Source organism: Lissotriton vulgaris, chromosome 2_1 (genome assembly GCF_964263255.1).
Source record: "Lissotriton vulgaris chromosome 2_1, aLisVul1.2, whole genome shotgun sequence".
Lineage (NCBI taxonomy): Eukaryota > Metazoa > Chordata > Amphibia > Caudata > Salamandridae > Lissotriton > Lissotriton vulgaris.
In genome coordinates, this window is record NC_141687.1 from 1645132465 (window position 1) to 1645160107 (window position 27643).

General features: G+C 45.3%; 1 protein-coding gene across 1 annotated transcript; it reads left to right on the forward strand.

The window, feature by feature from the left end:
- Positions 1-482: 482 nt before the first annotated feature.
- Positions 483-26932, forward strand: LOC147733003 (ras-related protein Rab-39B-like). The gene is made up of 2 exons (XM_086958895.1): positions 483-925; positions 25283-26932. Exons 1-2 carry the CDS (start codon positions 639-641, stop codon positions 25713-25715), a joined length of 720 nt encoding a protein of 239 aa, XP_086815021.1. The 5' UTR covers positions 483-638; the 3' UTR covers positions 25716-26932.
- The last annotated feature ends 711 nt before the right edge of the window (positions 26933-27643 follow it).

Below are 27643 nucleotides of genomic sequence, written 5' to 3' on the forward strand. Positions count from 1 at the left end.
GCCCAGCTGACCAGAGGGGATGACGCGCCATGGTGGAGAATAACAAGCAGCAGAGGGAACGGAAATGGTTGTGCGGCTATTAGCTTTATGGGATACTTACGACCACAGTACATAATGCGTTTCTTGCGCAACTTAGAAAGGGACTCGTTTATTTACCTCGGGGGAATTAAAAACGTAAAAAAATAAAGCAATCTGGTAAAGCCTCTACTATCCTCGGGCAAAGTATGTGAAGGTTTCGAGCACTGTACAATAGAACCAGTTACATTACTTGCGCGAACTGTTACAAAATGAAACAAAGAAAAATAGCAGGCCATAGAATCAAAACCACGCAGGCAAAAGGAACACAATATCCAACACAACAAGCACAGAATGTACAAACAAAAATATATAAGACAAATTTACAATGACTAAAGAACTTCTCGACTCTGGTTTGCGAGGCTGTAGTAGGTAAAGTTTTAGTGTGAGCCTTGCTTAAATTGTAGGACCGAAGAAGAGAGGGTGGTGAAAGGGTAGGGGGTGGAAAGAGAGAGAGGAAAGCCATGGGGAACAGGGAGAGTGGGCAGAGCTAGAAGTGTGGGGAGGGCGGGGCTTCGTCGAGTTGTTTGGAGCCCCCGGCCCTCCCCACAGGCAGGCAGTGAATGGGACCACTACTAACACCGCTTGGCTCTGCAGGCATGGACCGCCACCACCGCGCCTCCCCTGCCCCCGTCCGCGCCGCCGACTGGCACTACCAGTTCAGAGTCATCCTGCTGGGGGACGCCACGGCGGGGAAGACGTCGCTGGTGCAGCGCTACACTGAGAAGTCCTTCCTGGAGCAGGCGGTGTGCACCCTGGGCGTGGAGTTCCATGTGAAGATGCTGACGCTGGCGCCCGGCGTGCGGGTCAAGCTGCAGATGTGGGACACTGCGGGGCAGGAGCGCTTCAGGTGAGTTACTGACCCTCCCCACGCCGCAGTGCGCACACTTTCATCCCCTCCACCATAGCAGCAGGGACAAGTGAGTGGGGTGACTGGCCTGCAGTGCATGTTTATCCTCCTGCAAGTTACCGAATTCACTAATTTATTTATTTATCATAGTCCTGCGTGGCAAGAGCACTACAGGTGTGTGACTCTCCCGACTATAGCACGCAGTGGCGTGACCTGCAGCGTACGCAGTGGCGTGACCTGCAGCGTACTCTCGCACTGCACACAACTGCAGAAACTCTTCAGGCGATTGGGGCTCCAGTGCACGTTTCAGAGCAGCAACATTTCAGGCGAGGGAAATCCTCCGCGCAGGCGTACTGCACTCTAGGTGAGAGGGTGTCTTCTCTGTGACCTCAGCTCACACGTGCATTTCCTCCCCCTGCGGGCAGTGCTTTAGCTGGGCATTCATGGCAACATTTAGAGACAAAGAAGGGGATTTGGGGAAAATCAATCGATGGACTTTATGTACCCTGTTAAAGCACAGATATTTGTAGGTGGGAGACTGCTAAAAAATAAAGCAATTTTTGGCTTAAAAACCGAGAGACGCCCGCCTGAATATTTGGCATGTAATGGGGGCATGGGGTGGCTCCAAGTAGGAGCGTGACTCCCAGCGCACCCCCACACCGCATCATTTTGCTTCCCATGCACACCCGCTTCACCCCACAAGGGGGCACAAGTGCTTCTCGTTATGCATGTCACTCGTGGGCACGCATGCACTGAATCCTCAATGCACACTTTACACACGGGACAGAGGCTGTAAGACAACATTAGTTCTAGTGTAAAAAAAAAAAAACAACCACGCTCCATCATGGACGTCATTTAGGGGCCCTGACATGCCTCCTGCGACCCCCTAGCACTATGCTTGTGACTTATGCCGCCTTGGGATGGAACACACTTGCAAAACAATCATTTATTGTTGCAGGTGGTTCATACCTTAGTAAATAAGCATTTGTGTGCTCTGCTTACCCTGAGCATGGAGGGAGCAAGAAATACAGGAGATAGGAGGAGGGATGGGCGTTTAAAAATTTAAAAAAGTTTAAAGCAAATTGTGAAGTAACGAAAGGAAGAGGAGGACGAAACTACAGAGATATGGGTGGGAGATCAAGCGACAGACCATGTCTGTGAGAGACAGAGTAAAGAGCCAATAGAGAGGTAAAACGTGTGAAGGAGATTTATAGAGTTGTATAAGGTGGCGAGCGTGATGGGTGATAAACACATTGCAAGACATTGCAAGGTGACAGCTGAGAATCAGAGAGGGGGATAACCGGTGAGAGAGGATACCAGTAGGAGAGATGTGATCTAGAGACAACTGAAACATCTGTGTGTGTGTGTGTGTATATATATATATATATATATATATATATATATTTTTTTTTTTTCTTCAAATAATCTTTATTTCGATCATAAAAGATGTACAAATGATTTTCATCAGTAAAAAGATTATAAAATATGCGATACAATTTTAAAAAAGCAGTTCCCCAAAACTCATGGTTGCAATCTGATTGCTAAAAAATGCATTTTGGTTAAAAGGGGGACGTATCTGTAACGAGACTAATATAGAGGGTAATAGTAGAAAAAGATGTTCATGCAGCTATAGTGTCCTTTATGATTATTGCACGCCTTCGCCACATTGCCGTAAGAAATTTTGCCATTACGAACACTGTTGGAGCCGATAAGTCTGACTTGAGGACTCTGTAGGCCGGAGCATAAGTTCGGAAGCCCAAGTTCTTTAAATAAGGGACCAACCAATAGTTTCCTAATTTTGCTATAGGCTCTGCAGAACAGGACCACGTGAAGATCACTTTCCAGTTTATAGATGCATGCTGGGCACGCCCCTGAGTCCGGATTACCTTCCCAGGATTTAGTAAGGGACCTCAGGGGGAGAGAGTCATACCTCCATTGCATGTAGATCTTCCGTACGAACACAGGTGTCATACCGTCTAGTACATATTCAGGACTATAAGAATCTTTTGCCTTAATTAATGTATCGGTTAGGGATCCTACCCGGATAGAATTCAAAGATTTCTGAAGCATAACACTATAGAATAGTTTTGAAAGTTCTTTTCTAGAGAGCGTTACGGACACTGCTTCCGGGTTGGACCATAACTCTGGGACTCCGAGGTTCGTACACATGTCCCTGATGTACTTTATCCACGGGATTTTGGTGGCATAGGTTGATCTAAGAAGTTCCTGCAGTTCATTTCTATAATGTACCAGATCCTGACTGCTCCACAAGCGCCTCCAATAGGTCAAGGGTTTAAGGCCCAATTCCTCCGTGATTGGTCGTAATGCCAAGTCCATTCTTAGGGGGAGAAGAGAAGTGCTCGGGGGAAGTGCAGCCAATTGTCTTATGAAATTGTTTTCTGCAACCTGTATGGTCTGTAACGGTATGTGTCCCCATAACTCACCCCCATAGATAATGCCCCCCCGGGCTTGGACTTTGTAAATATGGATGGTGGGTGTAAGTGGACGAAGAGGAGATTTTTTGGCGATTCTTGTAATGGGACCTGCCTTCTGAACTAGTTTTGTGGTTGCTTTTGTTTTATGTGGCAACCAAGTCAGGTTCTGATTGAGGGTTATGCCAAGATATTCTATTTCATGAACTCTTTCTAAGGTTATAGATCCTAGGCGGGATTTGGGCAACGTTTGGGGTTAAGAATCATAAATTTAGTCTTGGAGGGGTTTATTTCTAGGCCCCTTTCGTTACAGAACCCCAAAAAGCCATTCAGGACCCTCTGAAGCCCCATTGGTGTTTTGGACAGCAGCAGGGTGTCGTCCGCGAACATAATCGCTGGCACCCTGCTGCTGTTCAATTGTGGCGCATCGATGCTCAGGTGCTCTATCACCCCGTTCACATATAAGCAAAACAGGGTCGGCGCCAATACGCAGCCCTGCCTTACCCCTCTGCGAACGGGGAATCTGTCTGTCAACCTGCTGCCCTTTCCATGTACAAATAAAACAACCGCAAAGGTGCACCACAAAGGACAAAAAAATAAGTACAAGTGGTATTTAGCGCAAGAAAGAATTATTTCTCAAAAAGATGTTGGTAATCTTCTGGTAATCTTTATTTTCAGTAAAACATACAGCCCTTTCCATATCTAACTCGGGCGAAGTTGTCAGTGTGCAGCCTGATTAAGATATGGAGGATATCTCCCGGGACACCCAGGTCAGCCAGCACCGCCCACAATTTAGCCCGGGGAACTAAATCGAAGGAGGCACGGAGGTCCACAAAGACCGCATACAGTGTCCCACCTTCTAAGAGCATCGTCTTCCAGTTTATAATGTTCAGTCTAAGTATTTGGCCGACTGTGGAGACTCCTTTTCTGAATCCCGCCTGAAGAGGGCTTAAGATGTCAGTCTTCTCCATCCAACTTAGCAACCTGTTGAGAATTAATCTACCAAATAGTTTCTGGGATACATCAATGAGGCTGATTGGGCGATAGTTGGCTGGGAGCAGGAGCGACCCCCTTTTTAAAGATCGGGACCACCTCCGCTCCCAGCCAAGTGTCTGGTATTTTCATTCCCCCCAGCACTGCATTGAATAAGACCATGAGGTAGGGTGCCCAGATTCCTGGTTCATGCTTAAATAAGTCACCGGCACCCCGTCCAGGCCAGTGCCTTTCCAGAGGAGAGCCCTGCTATCGCCATCCTAATGTCTTTTACAGTGAAGGGATCAGAGGTCTGTCTATCAGGGATAGTGGGTAATGCTGATTCTGTCCCCCCATTCTCTAGAGCAGGGGTCTCCAACCTTTTGTGTAGTCAGAGCTACTTCTGGTCAGTGAAAATCGCCGTGAGCTACTGAACCCGAATAAACTCGCGTATTTTTCCGAGAGACCCCACCACGCCCAGTTTCATTGGCTTTAAGCCTAATTTCATCAGGCTGAATCTGCATTCTGAATCTGCACTCTGCACTCTGAATCTGCACTCTGAATCTGCACTCTGCACTCTGAATCTGCATTCTGAATCTGCACTCTGCACTCTGAATCTGCACTCTGAATCTTGAATCTGCACTCTGAATCTGCATTCTGAATCTTGAATCTGCACTCTGAATCTGCATTCTGAATCTTGAATCTGCACACTGCACTCTGAATCTGCACACTGCACTCTGAATCTGCACACTGCACTCTGAATCTGCACTCTGAATCTGCACACTGCACTCTGAATCTGCACACTGCACTCTGAATCTGCACACTGCACTCTGAATCTGCACTCTGAATCTGCACTCTGCACTCTGAATCTGCACACTGCACTCTGAATCTGCACTCTGAATCTGCACTCTGCACTCTGAATCTGCACTGACCCTGCACTCTGACTCTGCGCTGACTCTGCACTCTGACTCTGCACTCTGATTCTGCACTGACTCTGCACTCTGATTCTGCACTCTTCACTCTGAATCTGCACTGACTCTGCACTCTTCACTCTGAATCTGCACTGACTCTGCACTCCGACTATGGTGGCATTTCAACTGAGTTACACTTGTAAAAGTTGACTGTTTGGAATACGTACAGCTGTTAAACAAGAGGCAAAAATAGCTCCCATTCTGATTGGTGTCGATGTGTAACATATGAAAGAGCACCATTCAGGGCCCAGAGGGCCTGCTGTGTCATCAGTTATGGACGCAGTGACTGGAGCGCCAGGTAACTAGCCTAGCACTGCCTATGGAAGTTGTTTTTGGGGGTCATTTACAGTGCTGAAACAGTAAACCAGGAGTAAATGTGAATTAGGAGCAGCTGCAAGGTGCATACAACGCCTCTTGGAAATGAAAGAACATAGTGCACTTCACGGTGCTGATGCTAGGGTTCCAGGGTGTGACCTCCGAGTCAGAAGACTGTTTGGGAAATGTGGGGTTCTCACGGTGCCACGAGGTGTCAGACAGACTGCTGTTTTCTGCCCTCTGCATCTTCACCAAGCAGGACTTTATTTGGGCTTGGTGCAGAAAAATAAAAGGTGACTTTCATCCGCGTGATCTTCAGAGTTCAGCCGCTTCTCCGCCGGGCGGAGTGGGGGCCCCTCGGGTGGGGTTGAGGAGAGGGTAGGGAAAGTCACCTCTTTCTGCAGGACCGGGAAAGCGCGAGTGAGTCAGAGCAGTTTTCGGTGTCCTGGTGGCATCTGCGGGGGCGGCTGGGGTCATGGCATGCAGCTGCTGGGAGCAAAGAGAGGGTGGATGGGAGCGACGGAAGGATCAGGGAAATAACGCTGCTTACCTGCAGTGGAAGGCTCGTCTCCTGGCTGCTTGAGGCGGAGAAGTCACGTCTCCTACTGCTCCGTGCTGGCACCCGTCGCACAATGGCAGACAGTGCGATGCCAGCGCGTTTTGAGTAGACGATGGAGAGGAGCGTCATTGCGTCGCATCATCCCCTTCGCCCGCCCCATCCACGGATTTGCTCCAATCAGAGCGAAGGGCTAGGCGAGCTACTCCCGGGGTCTCCGCGAGCTACCGGTAGCTCGCGATCGACCGGTTGGAGACCCCGGCTCTAGAGTATAACAGCTGGAAATGTTTTTGCCAGACATTTGCGGCAATGTTAGGTTCAATTGCCGTGGGAAGATCCCCAGATCCGTGATTAATTATTCTCCAGAATCTACAGGAGTCTCTTGTGTATATATATATATATATATTGCCACTAGGTTGCCCGTTGGGATGTCGCACACCTCCGGGTATCCGCACACTGCACCACAGGCGGCAACATCAACAGAATGCCCCAAGCGTTCACAAAGCCATACGCGTTTCGAACTTTATGAGCTCTTGATTACTGGCAGGAAATGAGACGAGAAGCGCACTGTGCAGAACATGCTTTTAATTCAAAGTCCTGCCCCAGTGGGCGTCATCAATGGCATTGTGGTTAATGCTGCCACCAAGGACTTTAATCGTTCTCTCACCAAGTGGCTAGCACACGTCTGCCTCAATAAAATAAAGTTCCATTAGGGTGAAAAGCATGTCGGACCCCCGTCACACACACACACACATATATATATATATATATATATATATATATATATATATATATATATATATATCTCTCACCAAAGGAAAACGCAGCACTCTCTGTTTGGCAGTATAGCAAATTTAATCAAGGTTTAGCAGAGCCATATCTCCTCCTCACCAGCGCGTTTCACCCTGCTGGGCTTGATCACGGTGCAAAAACATTAGTCCCTTCACAGTTTCTGTATTTTATACCTTAACACCATTATGCATGTTATGATGCATTGTGGGTATGGTAGTTCTTTTACTGTTCACCCATAGTGTGAGTTTTAAAATCAGTCTCTCATTTCTTGTTTGAAAACGATTCACCGTGTTCCAAATCTTATTTATGATTACTTTTGAACTTCTCAGTTTGGTAATTCGGTTTGCATTTTATCGGACTTATTCTGCAGTTCATTTAGCATGATGATTTCAACCTGTTTCAATTTTGTCTTTTTCATTGTGATACTTTATTGCTCCATAATAGTCTCAGTGACTCTATGTGCTATTTGATTGTTCATATATCCTTGTGTCCTTGATGGTTTCTTTTAGCAACAATTATTGGGCGCAATGTCTTTTCAGATCTGTTACACAGTCTCATTGTGTTGGATAAGTGCCTTACAGGAACCGCCATGCTTGATGCCTTGCATTATTATCCAAACACCTCAGTTTTACCAAATTATCTCCAGTGTTCTTTCACAGTGTTTCGATCTACACTGAGGATTTGGCCTTCATTGTTTTGTATATATCCATTTTCCGTTTCAGAGATGTATGTACATCTCTTCATCCCCGTTCAAACCCATCAGGAATTTTGTTTTGAATCTGATAATCAGCTTGGATTCCAGCCTTCGTAGTTTGAGGGTTCGATTTCCTGCTTGTTTCCTATAATTGAAACATGCAGCCCTGGTTGGCATTTTGTGCATGGTTTTTTTTTTTTTTTTTTTTTTTTTTTTTTTTTGGGATTGTGGTAAAATTTGCCTTTTTTGTTTTGCGTTTGGATCCGGGGGTGAAAAATGTAAAAAGGAACTACATATCCCAGATTCCCTCATAAATAATTGATGGATAATAGACTGTTTATAGTAACTGAAAAATAATGACCACCAACAGTGATCAAGTCCAGCATGTGTCAAAAAACGTGAAGGTATAACGAAGTTCAAATAGGCGTCTGCAGAGGTGACCAGGCCCTGTTGCCAACCCTTGCTGCGCAGAGCCAAAGGCCATGTGAATGGTGTTTGGCAGCCTATCTTGAGAGAGACTCAGGCCAGGCCCTGCTGTCAAACCCCACTGCACAACGCTGAAAGCAGTGCACAGAGGGATTTGGTAATTAAGTACATCATTAAAAAAAAAAGCATTGAAATTCTCCAGTTATGGTTACCACCGCATAACTTGTGTTGCCTGCCATGAGCAAAACAATGTGCGAACATTACGGAAACAGCATGGTGGGCGGAGCAAATAATGGCATGTGTTGTGTGTTACCATAACCAGTAAATCTCATTGGTTTGCTCGTATGAGTCAGAACCGTAACAATGTTTTTAGCAATTCTTTTCTTATATATATATATATATATATATATATATATATAAGTCCAAAGGTCCTGCATTTCAGCCTCAATCGCTGAAATCTCCCCACAGGTACAGATCAATCAGATGCCAAAAGATTAAATTCTCTGTGGTTTTATTTCCCCATTGCCACCAGCATGACGCGTTTCGGCCACGTCACCACAGCCTTGATCACAATATATATATATATTCTTTATTGTTTTAATTACGTAAGGCAGGTGAGACAGCTAATGCAGTCTCTATACCAGATTTCACAACGGTTAATTCCACTTTTTCCACATAGCGCTAAGGTCATTCACAAGAATGGGGTGAAACTTTAACCCTTAACGTGTTCTCTAATATTGTCAAACAGCCAAATAACTTGCCTTCACGCTGGACCAGCTTCAAACGGACTCTGCTCACAGCGCCCAGATACACCTTCGGGCGTGAGTTGTTTGCGCTATACTAAATGCCATATAAGGTAACAAGCATACAAATTTTGAGATTAATCATTGAAATAACTAGGAGCACCCAGTTTCAACCTAAATCACTCCGTAACATCTGTTTCTTCGTTCCCATAAAACCTCAAACATGCCTTAAAGGCCCTATCGATGTCTTGCTTTGAATAAGGGAACCCTTTTGTAATTGGACAACCCACATCCTGCCCTGCCCCTCGGAACGCCACCCTCCATTCTAATACCAAAATGATCACTGGGGCGAAGAAAACTGTTAAAATCGCCCTATACTTGCATCTCAGTGTTTTACCCTCGAAGCTCTATCTACAGTGAGACCGAGTGCCTGCCTTACATGTCACTCAAAACACCTGCGCAAAAAACTGCGTCCAGCACTGACAGAACTTTAAGAACCAAATCTCAAATCGTTGCTCATTAAACAGTTATCCATCGCGAAGCGCATCTGTGCAGAAAATTGGCCAAATATGGAATGACCTCCCTGTTCATGTATTGATGTCTTGCTGCCCCATCCTAGTTCTCCTGCTAATTATTGCCCTTTCGCGAATCTCTCATTTAGCAAGCCTCCTCTTCAATGGGTTGTGGGACTTGCCTTTTATTGTTGATATCATGCACCCAACTACCCCTTCATCTACCTTCTTTTACATTTTTTGTAATGTTGGCCACCCTCCTCGTGCGTGATTGGCAGTTTCTAAGTGATAAACCATCAGTCGTGCAGGATGGTGCCAACATTTGAGTACGCTCAGAAGGGGTCTCAAAGCCCAAGCGAGAACTACCTTCCTGTGAGAAGTTGGCATGGTATATGATGTCTACTATTCTAGTGGGCACCTTGCACCAGTTCAAACGACCCTTATTGATGGTAGGTTATAAAGTCAACCTTATAGAAAGCTATCCTAGTGGTAGCTGTGGAGAGCAGCCTTCAGGCTAAGACTTGGAGACGAGATAATCAAGTTGTTTTACCAATTATAATCTCTTGAATGATTAAATGAAAGCACACCACACAAGGTATATATCAAATATATATGTATTTATTCTAAACACAACCCTCTGGACTCTTTTATGAGGTCAGAGGTAAAAGTACAATACAAGGAACTTAATTAGCGTACGATAAGTTGCACGGAATACGTTATGCACTAGGGGCCTCACAAACCATATACTAAAATAGTGGTATAAGAACCACGAGTGAATTAAAAAGCAGGCTTAGGGCCTGTGGAATCGCTGGGGCTGCCTAGAACCACCAAAGGTTAGGGTGTAGGAGGCCCACGGGAGATACATGCTGTCTAAACCCAGCTGCGGGTTACCATTGACTTTCTACGAACAAGTTACACATTTAAAAGCACTTATAGGTGAACTACAATGGAACCCTTTTAGACTAAGCCACTTCGAGAGTCCAGACCCACGGGAGCACTGGAGTACTCGTGTTACCTAAGCCGGGTGCATAGGTGTCTTTTGGTTTCGGGTTTCGTCGTCGATTCCAATGGAGACCTGCGAAGAAGTGCTGCATGACCAGGATGGTGATAGGAAGATGCCAACCGATGTCGGGTGATTTCAGTGAGAAGGTGAAGCTTGTCTCTTCAGCCACGAGGACCAGGAGGCGACGACGACCAGGAGCTGGATTCGAGCTGTCTCACAAAGGATCTAGTAAACTGCGGTGTCGGTGTCCGGATTGGACCCAACAAGCCTTGGCAAACGCAACCCACGCAAGATGTCGAGATGGGCTTCGGTGCAGACCAGCAAGGTCTGAGGAACTCCTCCTTTGGAGACGAGTGGGAGCAAGCATGGAGCAACCAGGGAAGCTAAAGAAAGTGAAGATTGGTCTTTGTGGGTGCTCACTAGCCAGTGGACTAGGAACTGCAAAGATGCGTCCAGCTGAAATGCACAAAGTGGGCCCACGGGACACTTTTAGAGTGTGGGTCTCTTAGCTTCGGTGCAACAGGTGCTCGGGCCAGAGGATTCAAATACCCCAATGCACAACTTCTGGATTCCTCTGGAAGTAGGTGCAGTAGCAGAAATGCAGGATGTCCAGGAGTTCCTGTCCCACTTCTCTTGTGTCCGCCACAGGTCTCAGCTTTGCTGGGAGCGCAGGTCAGCGTCGGAGATGTCTGGAAGTCCATGTCCTGTGTCGCAATTTCTTCGGGAACCTGCGGGATCCTCGAAAATGCAGACCGGCAAAGATGCTTTTGGTACCTGTTTGAACAGGGTAGTCACTCCTTGACCACGAGGGAGATTTCTTTCGTCTTCCAGTCGATATGGAATGTGGAAGGTCCAGGAATTATGTACCATAGTTTCGTCCAGGGTAATCTAAAGTCCTAGGGACGGGGGTTCTATACTTATAGCAAGTTTAGGGGTTGGGCTAACTTTAAGGTCCCTCCAATGGGTGGACCTGGGGAGGGGGTGGTTACACCCCTTACCCTTTGTCCAGTTTCACGCCAGAGCTGGGGCTGAGTGCCCCAGCAACCGGTTTGAACTGGGAAATGCATGGAGCACCTTGTGTGCCCCAGGCAGTGTCTGAAAAGCATTCACTGAATGCAACCCACCCTGCCCCAATACACTAAAGCCTGTCTGGGGAGTTGCTAGCACCTCCCTGGACAAGAAACCTATTGTCCAGGTCTCCCCTGCCGGAGTTTCGTCCAGCAGCAGGAGGGCAGACTCGTGTCTGTGGCAGCAACATCCATCTTGTTATGCTGGGGCTCTGTTTAACTTTAATCGGGTTTAACAGTAACTACATGTCTTCTTCCTCTAGAAGGGTGGAATGCTACCCCCGCCGCCAAAACTGGCGGGTGGTATTCCAAAGCGTTTTAACCCTTACACAACATGTTTTGATAAAGCCAAACCAAAGTCAGCATTAACCACGAGGATTATAATGCACTAAAGAGTATATGGTATGGCTATATCGTAGAACAGCTATAAGGATATGGTTCTGAAAGTTGCAGAGGGGCTCAGCTCATGCTAGGGCACCCTCTCACACAAAATCAAGCACTCTGCCTCCAGGATTGTCAAGGTCTGCCATAGGAGTGACTTATAGGTTACTATGTGTCTATATATATAAGGTAGATATAGATATACTATATCTAAGTAAGGGGTGATTACACCACCTTACCCTGGCTGTATATACAGACCTGTGGTGTCAGTTTGGAAGGCCAACCAGGGGTGGCACAATACATGCTGCAGCCCCTGGTAGGCCTAGGGTGCACCTGTGCCCTGGGTACCTAAGGTACCATATACAGGGGCTCACAAGAGTGACCCAGTAACCAAGTAACCAATCTGGTATGTACCTAAAGTACATGGTATCAATTTAGAGAGAGTACAGCTAGGCTGTGGGCCTGATTAGCAGGCCCACAGCCATACCAAAGTCGAAAAACCAGTGAAACACAGCAAAAAGTGGGAGTAACCATAGGAAGCAGACACTACTCTCCTACATTTCCCACCCCACATGTACGAGAATGAAGTTAGTGCTGATTTTATGAGAAAGAAGGTTGGGGAACGAGAAAATGCGTGGTCAGAATAAAAACATAAATTCGCCCTTCTAACTGGACGTATATTGCCTGGGTGGTTTGCAAACCCCATGGAGCCCTCTCTGTATAACAACCTTATTCCACTGTTTGGGATGGAAATTCCTGAACGCAAACCCCACCACTCAGTTTCATTGCTTTATCCTGAAGGGTGTCCACTTCACTGCATTGTATTGCTGTCGAGTCTAGATGGTAATGCTTCCCTCCAGGTGGTTCTTTAGGGTGGTGGATCTCCAGATAGCCACGTCCCCACCTTGGACCCACGTCACGATGATCCTTTGTATTCTGCTCGAGTTTAGAAATGCTAGGATTCGTAGAGTAGCTACTTTGGCAAAAGTGAAACTACTCCTCTTTATGCATGGCTTTCATGGTTAATGTAGTTTGCCAACCAGTACTGCATAAGATGCATACACACTCAGTTGTAACTATGGATGTAGATCACAATGCCAGTTGAAGCGATCAGTGCGGACACTGCACCAGAATCTGAAACCAACAGTGTCCTGATGTGAGTTTGTGCTCCTCTTGTATTGCCCCATGACATTGGCGACGGGGCAGCAGTAGAACTAGCACCGTCAGGCCTGCTACCACAGTCCTTGTCCGCAACGGACACCAGTGAAAGGCTAGATACTGCAGGCTTCTGTGCCTGCCCGCAGGTGTAGAAACAAAGTAAAGATGAATCTAGGAGGTGCTGCCCGCAGTGCATCAAGGCCATCGGAACCACGTAGCGTAGGTATGCAGAGGTTGGCGCAAGCTGGTAGAAGATGGACTTTCTCTGATAATCTGAGAAACAGACTTTGAGCAAAGCAGTGTCACACATTATCCATTGTAGAAGTCTTCAGTGCCCTGTTCGACAGGATGATCGACCTGTGAAAAATGTTTTTCATGGTTGACAACTGCACCCTCACCCTAATAAGCTGCAAGGCTCTTTTAACTTGCTGTATCAACACATGAGAAGTAAACCCAATCATCCACAAGTTCTGAGATCTCTTCTTGTGAAACTGTTGAAGCTTCACATCGATAAAACCATCAAGTTATTTCACCTGCAGCACAGAAGGTTCCCCTTCCACCTGAGGCAGAAAGTGAAACCAGAGCTGAAGCGACTCAAATAAATGGGGAGTGATCAAGAAGGTTACAGGGCCCACACAGTGAGTTTCCTCATGGTGGTGACTGCAAAGCACAACCAGCCTGGTGCTCGACAAGAGATTCCAAACATAGCGATTTGCAGAGGACAACATTTTAAGCCTGCATATGATGATATCCTGGTTGACCTAAATGGGCAAAATGGTTTTCCAAGTTGGATCTAAATTCCGGAGACCAGCAACTAATGCTGGACGAAGACAGAGGATACATTCTCCACTCCCAAAAGGCTGAAATTTGATCTCATCAGCAGCAAGATCTTCCATAATGCAACATACGATTCTTTAAATGAGCTGATGGACATCATAAATCTGAGTGATTTCATTCTCATTCAAGCATAATTGCTAGCGGAGCACAAGAAGTAATTACACAGCAGTTTCATGCTTTGTTCGCCCTAAGTTGGCAGGGTATGCTCAGACGTGAGTCCCTTGCTCACTTGAATGGGTGAAGATGCCTTCAAGGGAATTTATTTCATGCGTACTTGATTATTTAGACTAATTTTAGGAAGGATCGGTTAGTGATCCTTGTTAAGAATCAATCAAAAACTGTGGAATTTCAATTCAATTTAAACAATTTGTTTCAACAAGACACAACATACAAAAAACAACACAAGGTGTATTAGAAAAATATAATTTTATCCAAAAGAATTTTTAAAGAAATCACTTCATATACAGATAAGTGAACAAACAGAAAATTAGGACTGTGGGTACACACATAAGTAAATTAATACGTGACTCAACAGAACCTAAAAAACACCTATCCCAAATCACACTGAATAAAACAAGACAGGGATGAGATGAAATGTCGACGTTTCGGTTTCCTATGAATTAATTACGGAAACCATCTTCAGGACTGAAGTCAATTGGGATCTGTATAGAGAAAATTGCAATCTGACTTCCTAGCACTGCCCGACTATGATTGCTTGAGGGCTGCCACGGTCTAATTTCAAGGTGGAACCGCTTCTACTTGGTATGTTAGTTGACTTCTTGACTTTAAAAACAAGTTTGTGGGCTTCGCTGTATTGATGCTGGCTTTTATTGAAAAGAAGGGAGGTTTCTGGCCACACCTGTTGATAAGCGGTATGTTGAATGAAGCTTAGACGCGGTGAGCAGAAACTAATACCGGTACATAGAGAAGTTTTTTCCACATGGAGAGTTCAGACACAGATGTGTAATCAACCATACGGCGATAATCTAATATAAGTAAATTGCAGCGTGGTAAATATTTAGTTCAAGATAGTTTATCGCTGTTCAGCGGTATGTGAAGCAGTGTGTACAGCTCCAAGCCTCGCCGCAAGTAGAAAGTAAATTTCACAGAAAGTATTCCAGTAACCATGCGGTCGTGGTCTAGTCAGGACAGCAGTGGCAGAGTGCTGCGCAGCATGTAGTCAGTTCAGAACTGACATTTCATCTTATCCCTGTCTTGTTTCATTCAGTGTGATTTGGGATAGGTGTTTTTTAGGTTCTGTTGAGTCACGTATTAATGTTCACTTATCTGTATCTGAAGTGATTTCTTTAAAAATTCTTTTGGATAAAATTATATTTTTCTAATACACCTTGTGTTGTTTTTTGTATGTTGTGTCTTGTTGAAACAAATTGTTTACATTGAATTGAAATTCCACAGTTTTTGATTGATTCTTAACAAGGATCACTAACCAATCCTTCCTAAAATTAGTCTAAATAATCAAGTACGCATGAAATAAATTCCCTTGAAGGCATCTTCACCCATTCATTTTCATTACCCAAGCCCTCAAGGGTATACTTGGGTTGCTCACTTTTTGTAAATTATCCTTGCTCACTTGGCCACTGGATTCAAGATAGCCTGGCTGATGAGGATTATGAATCCGAAACCGGTCCCAGGATGCTGGTTTCCGGTCCAGGGAAGACATGGCTTGGCAGTTCGGGCTGGACTGTTCCCATGAGGCACAGGGTCAGACTGATTTGCATATGGCCATGTCTGAACTGGGGTGGCTGAGTGAGCTAAAGAATGGTGATGGATTAAACCCAGATCAGTTGACTGGGGTTGAGTGTTTGATTTGCTCAAGCGCTCCGTCCATCATCCCCTTTTGTTTCGCTCTGAAAAGAAGGCATGAACCTCCACAGGGATAAATGTGAGTTGCTGAAGAAAAGCATCACATTCTTCAGATAAGTATGGTCAGTCAAAGTTCTTAGTAAAGAAAGTTAAAGACCTCAGACTGGCACCAGCACCCAAAACAGCCACGGAAGTCAGGAACTGCAGTCGTCGTATTTGAAACCTGGCTATGTCGCAATGCCATGGCAGCCATACCAAGTCAACCACAGCGTGAGCTTGGCCAGAGGAACATGAAATAGCTTTCGAAGAGGGCATTTCGAAGGCCACCATAATGCACTACTTCCACATTTGAGCCAAAACAGAAGTGGTTGTGAATGCCAGCCCCGTTGGACTGGGAGCCGTGCTCTTGCAGTAACACAAGTAGAACACTTGAACCCAGTCATGTGTGCCAGTAGACCGAGCGTCTACGGTCACAGAGGAAAGAGATTCCCAAATTGATCGTGAGGCTCTTGCCGTCCAGTGGACACATTAGCTATTTTTGGTAGGCTAGGACATGTGCCAAAGCCAGGCAGAAACCACGGCTCTAGTCAGGATACGGGAGTTACACTCTTAAAATAACCCCTGCACACCCCTTTGGTAGCTTGGCACGAGCAGTCAGGCTTATCTTAGAGACAGTGTGTAAAGCATTTGCACATAACCAACAGTAATACAGTGTAAGCACTACAAAAGGACACCACACCAGTTTAGAAAAATATCCAATATTTTTATATACTTAAGACAAGACCTAAAACGAAAAAAATCTACAATACAGTACTTAAAAATCTCAGTTATCAACATATGTTTGAAAAACAGTTCTTGATGTCGATAGCTCAGTCCGAGGCTATCATGGCGTCGTGAACAAACAAATCCAAACAGTTCTGGCTGACTGCTGTGTCGCGGGCCAGCTACAGTGTCAGGAAGACCCGAAAACAGTACCGTTTGGAAATGCAGGGTGACAGCAACCTCTCATTGAGCTTCTGAAAGCACGGCGTCCACAGGCGTCCGTTCCGGAGGTCAGTACAGTAGTCGTTTGGGCCCTCGAAGTCACACGCGTTGCAGATTGAATTCCTCTCTGTTGAAGTCAGGAGCGCTGGCACCGGTAGGCGTCTGGTGCTGCGGTGCGAAGTGCAGCATTGTGGTGTGCAGTGCCCTCAGGTGGCAGTGCGAGCAGTGGCTCAGTGGAGATGTCAGTGAGACGAGGGTCAAGGTGCGAAGTGAATGTGGTGATGGCAGGTTGCGGTGCAAGCAGCGTCGTCGTCTTTACTGAAGCGCTGTCATCGGCTGACGAACGGGAGTCGATGGCGCCGGCATCGGTAGGCCACGGCTGCAGTGCGGGATGAGGGCAGTGCGTCGTATCTTTACGAGCAGTGCCCTCGAACACAGCGCACGCAGCAGCGTAGATTTTGACGTGCAGAGGCGTCGTGGATACCAGGGAGTCGTCGTGAAGCGAGGCGGTGCGGAGTGTTGTGCCCACAGGTCGTGGTGCGAGCAGCGGCTCAGTGGCGGCATCAGCAGGTACCATCGGTGATACCAGCGCAAAAAGAACAATTGATGGACAGAATGCAGAACAATGTCATACATTCACCCCAGTACAGAGATCTGAGCCTAAATCTATAGTTTTTTTGCTCACCATGCCATTCCAGTTTGGACCCAGCCATATGCAAATCAGTCTTGAACATGTGCCCCATGGGAAGAGTCCAGCCCTAACTGCCTGGCCAGGTCCTCCCTGGACTGGAAACGAGCATCAGAGGACTGGTTTCGGGCTTTCAGCCCTCATCAGCCAGGATAGCTTGGTTCCAGTGGCATGGAGAGCACGGGACCCACATCTGAGCATACCCGTCCCACTCTGTGGTACCAGGGTTGCTGTGGTGCCCTCTGCGGTGTCTTCAGGGCACTGATTCAACAGCGGCGTCGACATTGTCAAGGTTGCTGCTGCTTCTGTTGCAGCAGAAAACACACAGTCCCCAGTGCTGAGGGCAGAAGAGCTTGAAGTCTTTGCTGTTCCTGAGACTTCTTGAACAGGGGGCCATCTCTACCACAAGCCCTTGGAGAAACTCACAAAGGTAGATTGCAGAAAGGTCAGTCCAGTCCTTTAACTGCCCAAGACCAAAGCATCCAAATCAGGCCAACACAGCAAAGCACACAGCAATGTGGTCGTTCCACATCCGCTTCTCCAGCTCTTCTTCTTGGCAGTCTTCTTGGTCCAAAAGTTCAGGGATCTGGGCCCCAGTATTTATATTCCAAAATCCTTTGATCTCTTAGGCAGAGTGTGTCTGTGCCCAGCCAGAACCAGTTCTGTCTTCTCTGGTGTGACATCCTGGCAAGATGTAGAGACGGCATGGTAAGAGGCAGACCAGGCCTTTGAGGTGCAAGGAAATCTCCTCCCCCATCCCCAATTGCAGCCCAGGTCTATTCAGCCTTTTCCTGACCCACCTAGACTATCTTGAGCCACTCCTGCTCCCCAGCCTTCTATCATCCAAAACCCAGACAGGCAATCCACATTCCAGCAGAGGCACACAGGATGACTGCACACAGGATGACTGAGCAAGAAAATACCTACTTTCTAAAAGTGGTATTTTCAAACACAGAATGTAAAAATCACCTTCGCTAAAAGATGCATCTTTAGATTCTGATTTCAGGCATACCAAACTTATATTTTCCTACCTGATTCCCCTGGCCAGTTATGTATATAAGATGTTATAAACAAACTCCCCATTCTTTCCTATGGGGAACAGGTAGCCTTGCAATAGCGAAAAACTAAATCGGCTGGTATTAACTATCAGAACATGCTACACACACCAGGGCATGTCCTACCTTTCACATACACTGCACCTGGCCCACAGGGGTACCTTGGGCCTGCCTTAAGGGTGTCTGACATGTAAGGAAGGTGAGGGACTGGCAAGTGTGTGCACTGGCCAAGTCGACACAACAGTTACCTTTTCAGGGCTACTCACGTGGGTGGCACAATCAGTGCTTCAGGCCTCTAGTAGCATTTGATTCACAGGCCCTGGCACACTCCTGCTCATAGGAGGCCAGGGTAGCTCCATGTGGCCGCTAGAAATCTGTCAGTAATGGGAAAATGACGAGCTCCCAACCCCCGAAAAGACCAGGAACACAGGTGACACAAGTAAGAACATTCTGTTGTGGGCTTGGGTATGGGATGCTATGAGCTCAACTATTGTTATTATTTGTATGTGTTCTATAGTCTTAAAATGTAGGGGAGATTCTTGAGTGGGCAATCTATTGTTGGCACTGAACTGTATAGATCGTGTTTCCTTAGCTCTTGTACTTTAGAGAATAAAGAGATTTGGAACTGAAACCGACCGGAGTGAGCGCTACCATTTGACGACGAGGACCCTATAGTCCAACTCTGACCCACCCATTGCTTGTGGATTTGCTGTTTTTGACCAGTGATGCTATTTTCTATCGATTTAACGACGAGTGCTGCTGTTGCTGTTCTTCTGTGGCATGGGGTATGTGAGGCAAGCGTCTAGGGTGACAACTATAGATCCCTGGTAGTCCGATTTACTGTTTTGGCTTACCTCAGCTGTTCATTGCCTGCAGCGTGATGATCGCGAGGACAGCCACGCTGCATGTGTTTGGTGCCTGATTGTTCTGTGCGCACCCTTGTCGCCTGGTAAAGTGTTGAGGTTGTTGTGGCCTGGTTGCAGAATACGTAGCAGCACGTCCCACACAATTTGTAAAGTTCCCGTTTGTGACCCGACATGGGGCCATCTTGGATTTGCCGACCTGCTTGTTTCAACATGAAGATTTCAAGGAGGTGCAGTTGTATTGTGTGTCGCTTTGGTTTTTTTCTGGGCTGTTTCACCGCACTCTCTTCCGACACACAGATTTGAGGGAAGTGCAACTGCTGTGTCGTCAGAGGAAACAAATTATTAGGTGCTTTTCAGCTGCTCGTATGTCAGTACTTTAATACATGCAATTAAGTGTTGGATCCAGGTTACTATATTGAATGGTGAAGACTGGATGATGGCAGGGGTTACAGTAAAAGAAGTACCAGTGAACTAGTCCATTTAGACCTGAGTAACCAAAGCTTCACCATTAGTCTGTCTCAGCCTTTTTGGTCAACAGCCTCTGAACCTCCTTTTAGATGGTTGGAATGGAAGGAGTACTTCACCAACTATATTGAGGCCATCTGACGCAGGAGAAATGTCTGCTGCACAAACAAAGAGGATTGTGTTACATTGCTTGGTTCCTATTGGCTTAAAAATGTATTCTCACATGAAAAAAATGAGTGTTGTCGGGGTCATAAATGTATTTGTGGCAGCTTTGAATGATTTGGATTAGCATTTTGCACCAAAAGTATGCGTTGGCATTAGTAGATACACATTTTTCAACATAAACAAACCCAAGAGGAAATGGTTCAGTACGTTGCAGATTTGTAAAGATTGGCTGGTGGTGATTGTACATTTGGTTCATTACTTGATGACTTAATAAGGGATAAAGTAGTGATGGTCTCCAGTAATCCTGCCATACAAGAGAGGTTATGGATTCATAGGGATGCTCCGTTGGAAAATATTTTAGCACTAGTAAGAAAAGTTGAAATTTCTGAAAAAAGTGCTGTAGCTCTGTAAAAACAAAAAAAAGAAAATGCATCAGTGAATAGAGTTTTTACAAGTTATAGCACTAAGGGTAGTGTTCTGCAGAGTTAGGATAATAGTAAGGTTAAAAGCAGAGTAGAAAAGGTTACAGGTGTGATAGCAAGAATCACTTTGATTATAGCAAAAGTTGCCTTGCTTTGAATAAAAAATTTAGTAATTGTGGAATCAATGACCATATGAAAGTATGTAGGAAGAGGAAATGCGTTAAGTGTGTTCGTGAGGGCCACAGGTATGGGGAGGAAGGTGATTCAAACCAGGACTTGGAGGATGACAATCTAAACATTGTTATGGCTGTCAAAGAGAAGGTAATTTTGAATGTGAGTGACTCGGCTTGCAAAGGTAAACCGGAGTGTTGAATGATGGCGGTGTGGGGATAACCATGTATGCTGATTTTGGTGCTCCATACACCATTGTCAATGTAGAGTTTTGTTGGGAAGATTGGTGAAGTTGCTGACTACCGAAGGTACCGTAAGCGCATCAGGCAGGATAGCTCAAATTTCAATGCAAATGCAGGATTTTGTCTATAAAATCGTTTACATGCCAGGCAAAGATAACGTGGTGGCAGATTGCTTATTCCATATGCCAACACAGCTGGAGGAATGTGAGGATGAGAAGCGGAACGATTGTCCTGTTACAATGGTGAATGTCCTGCAGTTAAGGAGAAGGATTGGGGCAAAAAGTGTAAGGAGGGCATGTTATTGCAAGAGGTCGCTACCTTTTGTAGGGGGTCAATAGCAAAACAAAGGAAACTTTTTGGACATTGGTAAATCCTTTTGGGAGGTAAGGTCTAAATTCTCGTTTAATAGTGGCATTATTGTAAAAGTGGAGAGAATTGTTCCTTTTTAGAATACACGGAATAGCATCCTGCAGTTATGTCATGAGTGCCATTTTGGCATTGAACGTACCAAGTCTGTTGTAAAAAAGTTACTTTGGGGGGTGGATTCTGCAGTTGAGCTCATGGTCAGAGTGCATGTAATGCTCAGGGTCTGACAAGTCTTTGCAAACACTTAGGGTCCCTATGCGCGAGGGTAATTTTTTGAAGAACACTTGGGAATCTATAGCCATTGATATTATGGGACAGGTAGGAACATTGCAAGAGTATGTTATAGTGATTATGGATCTTTTATCAAGATTGCCAGTAGTCCAAGTGGTGCTAAAGACACTATCAAAGTTTTTTTTCTTTAGTTTGTTTTTTTTGACCAGAAGTGCAATTCGAATCTAGTGCATTTAAATAATATTGCGACGGGATCGGAGTTAAGTTAAAGACCACTTCTCTTTACTACCCATGTCGCAATGGCATGGTTGAGAGATCCAACCATGTCGTTCAATGGAGTACTCCAAGCTGTTTGTACTAGTAATAAGCGTTGGGTGGTCCAATTGCTGAAAGACGTATGGACTTATAGGATTACTAGGAATGAGGCCACTGGGTTTCACCTTTTTTGATACTGAAAGGGATAAATCCTAGGATGAAATACAATCCTGGTTGGTTGTTTAGCACATATGTTAAATTTTGGTCAGTAGAAATAATCAGCAACACCATGGCCAAGGGATGCCAAAAAGCAAATCTTACTAGAATTTCAAAAATAGTACTGAACATATGAGTGTCGAGGTTGGGGGATAAGGTTTGCATAAGAAAACCAGGGTTTGTAACTAAAGGTGATAATAAATTTTACAAACCGTAAGAAGTGGTGACATTTTGTATAATGCAGTTCGCTCTAGCACTGGTAAAGTGTGGAATCTCAATCGTGTGGCTTTATGTAATAAGAATGGATTTTTATGGCTGAATGCTGAACAGGAAATATTTGCATGTGTTGGATTTGGATGACACTATGATTGATTTAGCTACACAGGGAAATGCAGTGGAAAGGGTTGAGGGTCCAGTAACGGATGCTTCTGAGACTCACTCGTCAGGTGATTCTATGGAAGTATCTTATTCCTCTTCTGGTAATGCTAAAGAGGTATTGGAGTGTGAATCTGTCCATGTTCAGAATGGTAAGGAATCACCGTCCAGAGTTGAAGAGAGTACAGTAGATAAAAGGGTTAGGAAATCAACTAAATGGTTAAAGGACTTTACCTTTGAAGGTTGTAAGTAGAACATTTTTTTTCTTTTTGCTATTTAGGTTTAGATCTTCTTAGTAATTAGAATTTTTATTTTCTTCTTAAAAGGGGGGTTGTGTTGAGTTAAAAAAAAAAAAACAAAAAAAGAAGGTATGTTTTGGACTTGCATTTAAAGGAGGAGGATGTGTGGGGGATATCTGTATGGTTTGCCGTGGGTTCGTGTATTATTTGTATGTGTTCTGTATTCCTAGGTTGTTGGGGGGGATTCTTGAGCGCCCAGTCTATGGCTGGCACCGATCTGTATGGATCATGTTGCCCTAGCTATGTACTTTAGGGAATAATGAGTTTTAGAACTGAAACCGTCTAGATTGATGCTTGAGCTATGTGTAGAGATCAATGGGATCCCAGGATGGGGAACCGAGAGGGCCAATGTTTCACGAAGCCAGAGGACCAGTTATGCGCTTAGGTAAAACCTGAGACCCTCCCAGAGGATGAGCGACTTCGAGCAGTTCTAACAGGCTAGAGACTCGTTTGGTATCTTTGTTTTTGTGTGTCTGTTATAATTGGTGATGGATGTAGTGTGCCACCCGGCACAACGTAAGATGGTACATAGACAGTCGTAACTATGCAAGTACACCACAATGCCAATAAAAGGGATTGTCGCTGCAGTACTCCAGTCCTAAATCATCACAGTGTCCTGGTGTGAGGTTGTGCTCCCTCTGTGTTGCCCCACCATAGTTGAAACCTCAGGACGGAGTGAAAATTTGACGGTTTTTATTGTACATGACAAAACACAATTGGCAAAAATTTTGCCCAAAAGTGAAGGCATGTCCCCTCCTAGAGCACAAGATCCATGTGTGTAAAACTGTGGCCTAGCCTTGCGCGGAACACTAGATTCAAACTTGAAGGCCCTAAAAGCAATTCTGAGTTAAGAAGAAAGTGGCCCTGTTGACACTTTGAATGGAGACCGACCAAATTGGCCATACATGTTGGGTTGCTCTCATTCGTATATTGTACAGATTGTCAGTGATCTGATATTGCAGCACATTCAGTTGTACATGGGTGACTTTTGAAAGAGTTCCAAGTTTGCAGCGTGGCGTCTCAATTGACTTGTGAAGATGCGCGGTCAGTAGCGTGAATGAGTATGTTCCTGTCTTAGGTCAGTGTGTTAGTGCTGCTCGACAGAACTTGATGCAGCTATATTGTCCCATGCTTTAAGTGCCCATTAGGTAGTCTTTCCTTCTTTGCTTTCCCTTGGGTTTAAATGCAGGTACACTAGGATTATTAATAATATTTCTGCGGATCAAGCAAATTATTTTCCACTTTTGTATCCAGCTTTATGTATGTTTGAAGCGGAACTGCTTCGCTGCAGTGACGCTGCTTGATGCTAGCAGATAATGTTTCACATTGGTGCGGTTATCTTGTAACGCACACGTGTAGTCACAGGCTCGCATTGACCAGTGCCAAGGTAAACACTTTGAAGGTCTTAAGCACTTCTGACTTGTTTTTGGTTCTATTTTATTCCTAGTGGAGGAGACTGATGCATCTATATGTAACATCCCAATGTCATACCACGGCTCTCTTTGACCATAGCTATAGACTGTTTATATCTAACCAGCTCTAATGAGATCAACGAGATCCATGGTATATATCACTGATGGTTACACTGATTGACTACATGATCTAATTGGTGATGGCCTGGGCCATCCTATAATAGTATTGTATGTTCAGGAAGAGGCAGGTGTTGGTTTCCCTCCTAAGCTCTAGGTATTTTCATGTCGGAGGAATGATCAGCCAGAGTCCCAGATTAGAGGGGAGGATTCTGTGTATTTTCAGAACCATATCCGGACAAAGTATAGCCTCTTGTTGGATATGGTCCTTTGGGCAGCGCAAATAGCCTGGCATGTGAACTGTCTGGTGACCATCCACAGCCAGTTACTTGCTGTGAGCACTATTGTAATACACTTTCATGGGTTAAAGTGAAGGGGATTTCCTGCTGCTGCGTTTTTTGACCATTTGCAGTTTTAGGAGTAGGAAGAGTGGGACCTTGAGGTACAAACTATTGGTGTTGTCTTGTCTAGACACGACAGATATGACACAGGTGATAGTGACTTGTATCTTCTTTCTGAAACGTAGGCCAGAGAAGATGTCACAGTGTTGAAGAAAGTACTTCTCGTGTAATGGTTCACTTGTGGAACAAGGAAAAGGCTTGAGGTCATGGCTATTTTCAGATTTCTTACACAAAGGTGTATCTCTGGTTGTGGTTTGAGTTCCAAGAGGCCAATCAATAGTTGTTGGATGGTAATTTTTCCATTTTCTGCAGGTTTGTGTCTTTGACTTTGAGGATCAGTTTAAGGTGTTTATTAAGCATCTGTTTGGGGGTGGTTTGGAGGAAGTGGACAAGTGCTGAGGAGTGTAGATCTTCTGGTTTCCCAATGTTAAGAGATTGGGTGTCATTGGTGTAGCTGTGGCATGTGGGGTTGAAGGATTTAATGAGGTCCGGTAATTGGGTGGTAAAACAGTCTGTAGGGGAGTGGTGAGATGATCTTACCTTAATTTTTCTCCAGAGTCCATGCTGAATGGAGCCGACATAAACAGGGGAGTTAAATTATGCTGGACCTGCCTTATAAGTAGGAGTAGATACAGTCCAAGAAGCTTCCTCAAATGCCAAGTTACTCTCGTCTTATGGTGTCGCATTTCACCGTGCTGTAGGAAATTAGTGGATCCTGCAATTGTAGTGCAGAAACCCCTTCTTGTTCACAGTTAATTTCAGGCCATCCCCGATGGAGAGTGGGAGAATTCATTGCCACTGGCTTTCACTGATTCTAGTAATGGGCCACATCAAACTACCCATGGCTTGTCAATGTTGGTTATTTGTGGTGTTAATGTATAAGGCTCTGTTTTCCTCTGTTGAACCCCTATGATGTGCTGTTATTTTTCTTTCTTCCCCTGCAGGTGCATTACACGGTCTTTCTATCGTAATGCTGTTGGTGTTCTCCTGGTCTTTGATCGGAGTAATCGGTCCACCTTCCTTTCCTTGGACGACTGGTATATGGAGGCCATGAATGTGCTTTCCGAACGGGCTGTCTTTGTGCTGGTGGGACAGAAAAGCGACCGGGATTCTGGCTATCTTGTGCCTAGTGAGGAGGCTGCAGCCTGGGCTGCTCATCTAGGCATGACCTACATCGAAACATCAGCCAAGAGCAACTTAAACGTAGACCACCTATTCCACACCCTTGCAACCAAAATCTATGATGCGGTCACCCATGGGGCTGTAGACCGCGGTATGGTTGTCCCTTCTGAAGGCTGGGATGGAGTGAAGGTGGTTTTTAGGGTCCATAACTTCACTCCCAAGAAAGAAAAGACTGCAAGCCAGTGCCAGTGCTGAGTGGGACAATGCTGGGACACTTCTATTGAAGGCTATTAGGAAAGAAGTGCAGTTCATCACATGTTGCTAGCACCAGACGCTTGGTGAAGAAGTGTAGTGCCAAGAGGGAAAGTTGAAGAGTTGGCAATGAACATTGATAGCAATAACTGTAATCAAGGTGGCGAGGACCACCTCCAGCTGTATAAATAAGAGGGGTAAGCCTGTGCAGTCGGGATGATGTTTACACTACAGCATTTTTTATAAACCTGTTCTTTATATTTATTTTATAATTTTATGTATCCACAATCCATGTACTTTAGTATAAGTGGGAGGGAGAACCTTCCACCGAAGTGCCGCCTGCTGGGCCATCTCAATTAAAGGGGTTTCCTCTTTGTGCTGCTAGGATGAGAACCAGGAAGGATGGTAGGAGTGAGGCCCCAGTGGGGTGTTTAGCTGAAGACACTGCTACTGTGATGGTCTGAGTGAATGTCCCAGTAGTGTCATATCTAGTGCTCTTGGGAACAGGACACTGGTGGGTGCGAATGATGCCTCCCCACTGGCATAGAATGGGGTTCTTGGCAGAGTGCTCAGTGCTGGGGTGACTTGCTCAAGAGGTTGTCTGTCTGGGACTCGACTGGGTTGCAGTAGCAAGATATTTGGGGCAGGCCCTGAGGGATGGCTTGTGCTGTGATTTGGCAGGTGAGTTTTCATTTAAAGCCTGCACTGCCTATCGTGGGTGTGTGAATAAAAATGTTGCATTGTTTTGAGAAAAAGTAAGAGGGTACAACATATGTATGTGTGTGTGGGTTGATGCGCATGCACCAAAGGCCAATTGTCTGTGTAGCATTGGTTTAAAGTAAAGCTTCAAACTAGTGCAACCGAAGGGTTTGTTCAAATTATTTGTAACTCTGTTCCATTAGACTTTACATTTGTGAACTCCAAGCCTTCTTTAGCCTTCCCTGGGACTCGTACCCGACTTTACAGATCTCGGAGGACGCTCAAATCAATTTACTGTGATTTTTCTTTTGTTGCGTGAACAAACTTTCAGCCCTTGGAGAAATCCTATTTGCCAAAACTTTTATATTTAATGACTGTTTTTATGTGTTTTTATGTTGCTCTTTCTCCTCCGTCCTAAAATGTGAAACAGATGTACCACAGGAGTTTGTATATTTTAATGATCTAATTTTGTATGGTGTGGCGGATCCACTATCTTTCCGAATAAACCTACAATCTTCATAGCCTGGTTGTGTTTTGATCAAATAATTTTACTGTCTGTTAAAGTACCTTACTCGCACCTGCCTGTTTATGGGGTTATTTTTAGTGGTGCAGGTGCAGTGGTTATTTTGGCTGTAAGCAGGCTCGTCTTTTTGTGTGCACCAGAGTCCACGATACCCATTTTATGACGCAGACACAAAAAATGCAGTTCATATCCACTATTCTAGGCTAAAAGGTTACACCATTAGATATAGTGCAGAAGGCATAAGGCCTGCAATGTGCCCACTACCGCTTCTTGCTTAGGGCAGTCGTGAGACCAGTTTTTAGTAACTCCTTCAAGCTAACCAGTAAAAACCCAATCGTTAGCTGCATCTTCTCCCTTTTTTTTAGAAGAAGAAACTGAAGTAATGGTATTTAGAGAGCACTTTGCTCCAAGAGTTAGCTTCTTTACTGTGTGGGGGCGACTTTCTATGGTTGGAAGACAGCTCAATGAGGGAACAAAGAGCCTATTCTGCCAAGCAACCTCCAACCCATGCTGCTCAGTTATGAACCCCCACTTACCAGTATACAGCTGCACTGTCTAGTTACCAAGCCCTACCCGTAAACCATTGGGTAAAATGTGAACGCTGCAATAAAATGGGTCCCCCTTGAATCATCCGTATTGAGGGAGGGAAAAGGGTGGGTTGTGGGTTTCAGGGGCCTGCCAAATCTCATTGAGGGAATGGACCAGAGAA